We start from the raw sequence: 8,171 nt of genomic DNA on the forward strand, positions 1-8,171 counted from the left end.
CCCACTGCTGCATGTACCCCTGGGGGGAAGCATGGGGGGCACGTGCCCCCTGGATCTGTCCACAGGGGAAGGGTGGACTGCCTGCTGCGGGCTCAGGGCCAGGGCCAGGGGCTGTGCTGGCCTCTTCCCAGTGGGGAGCTAGGCCAGGGCTGCGCTCAGGGCCAGTGGGGGCAGCGCTGGGAGGGGGGGGCTACATGGTGGGCTACAGCGACCCCAAAACGTAACCCCCACCCTGGAGCTCCCCCACCCAGTGCTGTTGCTTCCTGCCTCAAGCACAGCCCTGGCCCAGCCCCCTCCCCTCCAGCCTGGAAGACACTGGCACTGCCCCTGGACCTGAGCCGGCAAACCAACCTTGCCCTGTGCACAAATGTGGGGGGCGCATGCCTCTCCCGAGGCTGCGTGCAGCAGGCGGACCCATCCCCACCTCTCTGTGCCCCCCAGACAAGGTACCCATGGGTCCATCCCATATCCTGCCCCAGCCCCATTCCCTCCCTCACCATGGGGGCCTTAATCTGGCACCCCCACGCCTCTTCCCCCCCAGACTTACTGGCCAGATGCTGGTCTCCAAGCTGCCAGTCTTCATATCAGCTATTGGATTGGTATCAGCCGATATGGCTGGCTAACAATCTACCATTGGTGTCAGCCAAAAAATTTTTTATTGGTGCACCCCTAGCTCTAACAGTTACACCAAGGTGTGGTAGGCAAGAATGGAAGGAAGGGTAGCTAGAACCCAAGTAAAGCAGTAGTCATTTGGCACCAGAGGGTCACTTGCCACAGCTGCTCCCGGAGCCCAATCCTGCTATAGTCAACAGTAAGTACTAACAAAAGTACACTTTGCATCAGTATACAATATTACTGCTCCCCCTTTAGTCACATAATGGGAAAGGATTTCTTTAGGTAACATCCTTTTCAGGTCCCTTTTGCATTTGAAAGCTTGTCTAATTCTTTTCCATCTACACAGTTGGTCCATGGACCAACACGGCTACAACATCACTAGAACAATACGACAAAGAGCACTTTTCCATGTGCTTATGTGCTAAGTAAATAGTCTCACTCTCTTCTGTGGGACTCCTCACAAACTTTAACTCGTGCATATTCTCATATGCTTTGATGGAAAGGAATGCAAAGTCACATAGTAAAGTCCGTTTATGGAGTTCCACTGTCTGTAATTCTCTCCTATGAACTCGGAAAATACTTTCCTTCTTAACTATTCTATCTTGTGCAGCTGGCCAGTTTAGTTTCTTTCTTCCCTTCTATACTTTTAAATGAACAAGAATTTAACATTTGTTGTTTAAAACAAAGCATGTGGCCATGTGTGTTTATGAGCAAGCAGCCCTGATGATACTGCTAGATACAGATACATATTTTTTAGAGTAATTCGTTGCTTTTTAAGGTATTGAGCATGTTCTCTTTCTAGTTCCTGCACTACAAGTCCAAATACTGAAATAGGGCACGACTAATTGCTTGTTATCTTGTTTTTTGCCTTTGGGTTGCCACAACAAAAATAATCGTAATCTTTAACCTAATCTAGAGCTCTTTTCTAAATTGCATGCAAGTTTGGAAATAGGAGGATTAAGTGTAGGCAACCTTCTCAAAACCAAAAGAACCTGCTGGGAACATACAGCACATTATTCACAAATTATTGCCTGTAATAAGAAACAGTTCACTATAGAATAAAAATAATAATAAATTTTGAAACTCTCCTTCTAGCACCAAGCTGTACAATGCTGACCACGTATAATGGTTCTGTAAGTATAACTGGCAGGATTATTCATCTGACAAACTGATAAATAATGAATGTACACATGCCAACCTAAGGCAAATAAAAAAAAGATCAGAATGTTGTCACCAGGGTGACAAGGTGTTTCTCAACACTTTTTAATAGTAGACTTGTTCGCTGTTCTTATATAAGCTACCTACAATATATGATTTTTGGAGTAAAAAAATAATGAAAGCTATTTTCCCATTGCTGTAGCTAGAGACGAAGCATAAAACATTATTTACACAGGTCAAACAAAAGAGTGGCTTTCATATTATTCTAGGGAAAAAAAGGACATAAAATCAGAACACAGCAAATTTAAGTTTGCATCCTATGCCCAATCTTGATTCTACCACTTTGCGTGTATAATAAAAGAGCCTGACCTCAGAGAAGAGAAGAAAATCTGACTTCATCCACAGAGATGTAAATCATACGTCAGGTCACCAAACCAAAAAAGACTAATACCAATATCAATGAGCAGTGAATCATTCCAAATCTTATCACATACCATTTCTCAAACAATGCCATATACTATCACTCCTTTTCCTTCCCCGTTAAAAACCTAGGTACACATTCGTAGAACTTTGATTTTTTAAAAAAATTTATTAGTAACAGTGTTGTTCTGACTGTACACCTTTTCCCAAAATTTTCCCAAGTTTCAAGAGTATGAAACCAATCACACTCCTATTTAACCTGACCATAACCATAGAGGAAAACTAGCAGTGCAAGTTTTCCAAACCCTCCCAGCTAGCCCTTTCTTTCTGCAGGGGTACGAGTGCCATGATTTTATACAAAGTACATGTGACAATATAACAATAATAAAAGAAAGCTAGGGATGACTGCATTTAATTGAAAGACCCCAAAGTACCTTGGTTACCCTTAAATCAGGCCTGTACCAAAGATGCACCGCAAATGAAGAAATGGTTGTACACAATATCTGCTGTGCCTCTTTGACTACCCCATGTAAGATGTGCATTGAACGAGAACCACTAATCCATGTACCTTCACTGTGTGAAAAAATCCCCTCTCTCTGCCTCTCAATTAGGCCATTCCAGGGGCATCCCTCCCTGACTCAGCATTGGGAATGCTCTCTTCCTCCAAAAGGCATTTTGAAATCAACAAGAACATACCTCCAGGCTCCAGCTTGGATGATGCCCTGGAAACTAGCCAGAAGTCTAGGAATAAATATAGGCAGATGCATTGTAAAAGGATTATTATGTCCAAGACTGTTTGAGTATGTTTGCTCAGTGGGTATTCTGGCCTCCTTGTTCTACACCCCCACTTTCAATAAAGGTATCAGGTTACAGAGTGCCTGGCTGAATTCCTGGAGAGATGGCAAAGGCAGGCCTTTGCTTGGCTAGTGAAATTGGGCTTGGCTTTTTATTTTCTTCCAGTATCTGATGCTACCTTTGGATGCTTTGGGCTAAAAGAAGCACCTCAAAATATTACTGTGGGCAAAGGACCCCCAAGGCTTGCAGGCTCTGTGTCCCCAGGCTGCACAAAGCTGTACCAGAGATCAGTGCCCGGGTGGTGGCAGCATTACCTCAGAGAGGCAGGTGTTCTCTAGGAAAGGGGACGGCTGGCTGTAGGCTCCCTGGGGGAGACTCCTGAGGCGTGGTTTTAGGCCTGGCACAGTGAGGTGGGTGGCTCTGCATAACACCATCCCCTACTGTGCCACCACACACTAAATATTACTCACAGTGAAACCAGATCATGCATATATATTCACACACCTGACCCAATCTTCCACAGCCATGTGCCTTTGCAAGTTTAGAGAAACTCACCTCACATAAGACCACATCTGCAAAGGGCAATTTTTCAATCAGTCACAATACTATGATCAACTACAGGCCAGCTTTATGGGAAGACTCAAAGGCAGTGTTTTCTAGTGAGGACTTCAGATGCTTCCCTCCCCATTCTGCCTCCAGCAGCCATTTTGCCATTGCAACTATTCTAAATGTATTGCAAGAACATTTATATGATGGCAAAAGTGTTATTGCAGTGCTTCTCAATCTTTTTAAACTCAAGGCACCCCTCAGAAAACTTTCACTCTGTTTTTGATTATGGAAAAATAGAACAAGTCTTCTCTTGCAAACGTGTTTTTGACACTGCGAGTTCCTACTTGAAATTCCTGGGTGTATCTGGTGAATCACATATAGGGCCATACTCAATGCTAATATTGTACTAAAAAAAGATACTGCATCACCCTAGTTCAGGATTACAGGTGCATTATTATTATTACAAATTTCTTTCTTCTTAAACCTAGTTGAAATATTTTATCCAAATACAAAGACTCTCTTTCAAGCAAAGACCATGCCTGAACAATTTGAGCATGGAAAGTAACCTATTTTGGAGACCCAGATGTACCAGAAAACAAGCTATTAGAATAAAAAAGTTTAGGCAACTATACCTGTTAGCTTCCACTCCCAATGTAATTACGCAGTAGTCCATAATTTGGATGGCATGACCACAGATACCTACAGTCCATGTATTTCCTTATCAGCAGTGATCTGGGTTTTCTGTTTGCCACAGAAAATTTTGGATTTTTAACAGAAAAAAGCAGGATCCTTGCTTATCAAATAACAATATAAGATAGAGGGCTTGATTTCAAAGTAGATGCATTAATGATTTTCAGGACTTAAGCAGGGTGTAATAGGCCCAGGATTATACTCCAAAATCCAGGATGGTCCCAGGAAAAACGGGAAAGATGATCACCCTACCTCTGTTCCTTCTAGACAGTACACAAAGTACTGACTACTACCTCTCAAGAACTGCAGCTTCTGGTCTGCTCTGGACAACATAAACCACTTTTCTACATGGCATATCCTCACTGTCACCTAAGCTGTGAATTATTTGCAGTAACAGTACATTCCAAAGTGCTGCTACTTGATAACCAACATAGCAGGGAGAAAATCTTCAAAATTCCAGCAATAAACTCTGGTCTTACCTGCAGGCTCCTCAGGCATAATTTCTTTGCGCTTTGTCTTTAATTTGTCTCTAACCCAAGGAAATTCCTGTAATGAATCCAGAAATACATCAAAAGCCTTGGGTCCTCTGGTAGGAAGGATATCAAGAAACATCATTGTTTGTCTCTGACTGGTGGTCTGGGACCTTATTTCCTGAACATGGTTTTCTGTTAGAATCCCTTCCTGATAAAGGTACTGAATGACAAGTCCTTCCATCAGCACCTCTGTGGAGAGCTCCAGCCGCAGGGAGCGCAGAAGCTGCTTGTCTCTGGCATCCATCCTGTCACAAGGTTGTGAGAAAAGAAACAGGAGATGTGAGATTGAAGTGTTTCAGACTTTAACATCAGGAAATTGTACATTATGTTTGGAAGCAAACCAAACTATAATAAGAGTGATCATGGTGGGATACACATCACCATTCAGCCGTGTTCTTTCTACCTACATTTCATGGGCATCATAAACTAAGATAATAGGTGTTTTCATCAGCAGATATGACTGGAAGAGCCCTTCTGAGTCAGCGTCTACAATCACAGACAAGCACAACTTACAAATGTACCAAGTTTCATCTTAGAGTTAGTGTTTTTGCCCATGCTACTCCCACAAGAAGCATAGGTGGCAGAAGAAAATATTATTTGGGGAGGCTGAGTGGCCTGCCCACCTGACCCCTGCTTCTCCCTCTCCCTCCCACAGGACCACTGGGGGGCCGGTGCACTCTGGTACTGTACATGGTGGCAGAAGAGTGCACAGTGGGGGTGCTGGACATGGCACTGTGCCAGCAGGGCGTGGTGCTGCTGCTGTTGCTGACTGCCACAAAATTAGTTGCGGGGGGAGGAGGGCTAAGCCCCGTTAGCCCCGGCCTTCTGCCGCCTATGACTGGAAGGCTGTTCCAGAACATCACTGCCCTCATACTTAGAAACTTTTTTCTAAATTCAAACCTAAATGTATTAAGGCTAGATTATACCCACTTGTTCTTGTCCTAGTATTGTCTTTTAATGTAAGTAATTCTTTTCCCATGTTGGTGTTTACTCATTGAATCTGTTTATCCCAAGTAATCTGAACCTACCTTACCTTCATTCCAGAGTCTAACGATCAAGGAGAAAAAGGAAGGAGTATTATCTCTGCTCTACAGAACAGAAACCAAGGCCCAGAAAAAAAAGGCAACTCACTGCAAGTCACATCAAGGGTGTATTCCTTCCTGATAAAGACGCTGAACAGCAAACCCCTACACCAGCACCTCTGCATAAGTTACTGAAGGAGCTGGGAAATGAACCCAAGTCTCCAATCTAGTGCACTAGCAAGTCCTTCCCCAGACATGTTAGTGGCATTTGCAAAGGAAAATTCTGGTCTCACATTTAAATGCTCTCTCAAGCTCGAACTGGAAGAGTCGCATCACAGGCCAAGTATGAGTGTGTGGCAAGCATGATTAAATAGTTAATTACTGATAACCAGAAAAGGGGCCTGATAGTTTGATGATGCAGCATATTGACTGCAGGGGCTCTACTTTAGCACTAAGATAAAGGGAAATCAGATTTTTCCAGTCGCTTATAGGGGACCTTTTAATGTGAATTTAGACCAAGCCTCTCAAAAGTGACCAATGACAGTTCCAGAAAACCACAAAAGACACCCCTAAGGAGCCTGACTTTTAGCTGGCAGAAACTTTAAAATCAGGTCCCTCTCTAAGGCATCACAAGTTGGACCCCCTAAACTATCAGCCTCCTTAATTCTAATTATAAAGCCACAGATTTGGAACCTGACATTTCTCCTCTTTAATTACATACATGTTTGACCCAGAGAATTGGATGGAGTTAAATCTTAGGTGCTAAAGCTGCACTCCGGGAAGTTTCTCAGCACAGACGTATTCCTTGAAGTGACTCACAGGCCTGGGGCTTCTATGGTTTCTAAGCATCACTTGAGATATTAGAGTTTCTCTAAAAGTTTTCAGGCTAGGAAGAGCTCTCAGGAACTACATTCTGGTTTGGAGACATGGAGCTAAACTGCAGACCTGGGATCCTGATAAGGCTCTGATGCAAACTCAACCTGGAAGCAGGGTTTACAGGGCCACAGCTAAAAGCAAGGAAGCTGCTTCCCCCTTCACCCCTCTTATCACTCCTTTGCTGGCATGAAGAGCACTCCCTCACTACACCAGCTACTACCATGAGAATTCACCCTCTTTTTTTCAGTCTATTGATAAAACCTCAGCTTACCCCCATCCTGGAAAACAGCTCTCCCCTCAAGTAAGCCCAAAATAAAAGTTCCTCCAAGTTCTCTGAAATATGTTATTTTTTTCAGTTTCAGGGACAGAATCGAATACTCATCTTCCCAAGCATGGCTGCACATGCTCATGACCTTCATATACATCCAGCTGCACGAGCCCAGGGCTGCGTGCCTCCACCAAAACATGCCCCAGTGCTTCAGTAAAACCTGGCTCTCGGCACAAACACCCATGTGGGCACAAACACGCCGGCACCTCCCAGGGCTCAGTGGTGTTGCAGTTCTGTGGGCAAACTGGCAGGGAGCCTCCTGGAAATCCTTCCCCTGAAAGGTGCCAGGGCGAGGCCGGGCAAACACGATAGACAGGCAGCAGCACCAGGGAGCGGTGCCCTGTCCTGGGGGAGGGTAGGGGCTGGTCTACCCCCAGCTTCTTGAGGAGAGTGAACCCCTCAGCCACAGAGCAGCGGCCTGAGAGCCCCGAGGGGCAGGGGCAGTTGGGCACTGCCAAGCCCCCTCGCCCAGAAGACGGGGGTTAGCCGCTGGCAGGTGTCACTGACCCCGACCACATACACCGAGAGGGAGAGGCAAGCAGCCGCCCGCCTCCTTCCTCGCCCAGGGTGAAGGCCCCTGGCAAGGAGCGGAACCCGCAGCCCCTAGCCGCGCTGCCATGTACTTACGCTTGGGCGCTACACACTGCGCACGACCCCAGCACCGGCCCGCACCGAAACCGCCATCTTTGTTGAAGGCAGCCGGGAAACACCCCGGCCCTGCCAGGGGTGGGAGGGCAAGCACGGCGGCCATGTTTGCTGAGGGCACCGGCCTCCAAATAGAAGCGGTGGTAGCCATCTTAGTAGCGGGCAGCGGCCCTCTTGGTCGCGGGCAGAACTTGAGTGCCTTAAACCCCGCCGGCGGAGCAGGTGCGTTGGAAGGGGTTTGAATGCTGCTTGCGCAGGGGTGTGGCGTTGCGGTACGTCATTGGCGTAGGGGTACAGGGCTGGCTGCCCGGCCTGGCGGAGGGGAAGCGGTAGTCGCGCTTTGCCTACCCTGGCTGCGGCTCACATACCACCGCGCTGAATATAAAGCAATTACATTAAATATTTATATTAAAATAAATTTAATTAAACGTCTTAGTTAGTAAACAGACATAAGTATGTAGCAGCCTTACCCTTGTGGGATGGGGCCACCAGTGGCCTGGGCAGCCCGTGTGCGTGTGGCGGGGGGCACGTCCGGGGGGC

At 46.2% G+C, this 8,171-nt stretch overlaps 1 protein-coding gene across 2 annotated transcripts in view; it reads right to left on the minus strand.

The window, feature by feature from the left end:
* CRADD (CASP2 and RIPK1 domain containing adaptor with death domain) overlaps positions 1 to 7,693 on the minus strand; it is a 107,842-nt gene extending 100,149 nt beyond the window's left edge. The window contains exons 1-3 of one of the 2 annotated variants that reach the window (XM_019545239.1): positions 7,614 to 7,693; positions 4,707 to 5,005; positions 2,890 to 2,934 (exon numbers count right to left, since the gene is read on the minus strand). In XM_019545239.1, the coding sequence (XP_019400784.1) occupies positions 2,890 to 2,934; positions 4,707 to 5,004 (343 nt within the window). In that variant the 5' untranslated portion in view covers position 5,005; positions 7,614 to 7,693. The remainder of the gene's footprint in view (positions 1 to 2,889; positions 2,935 to 4,706; positions 5,006 to 7,613) is intronic. The other variant, XM_019545238.1, reaches the window with a different exon arrangement.
* Positions 7,694 to 8,171: the final 478 nt, after the last annotated feature.

Source organism: Crocodylus porosus, unplaced genomic scaffold (genome assembly GCF_001723895.1).
Source record: "Crocodylus porosus isolate Cpor-Errol unplaced genomic scaffold, CroPor_comp1, whole genome shotgun sequence".
Taxonomy (NCBI): domain Eukaryota; kingdom Metazoa; phylum Chordata; order Crocodylia; family Crocodylidae; genus Crocodylus; species Crocodylus porosus.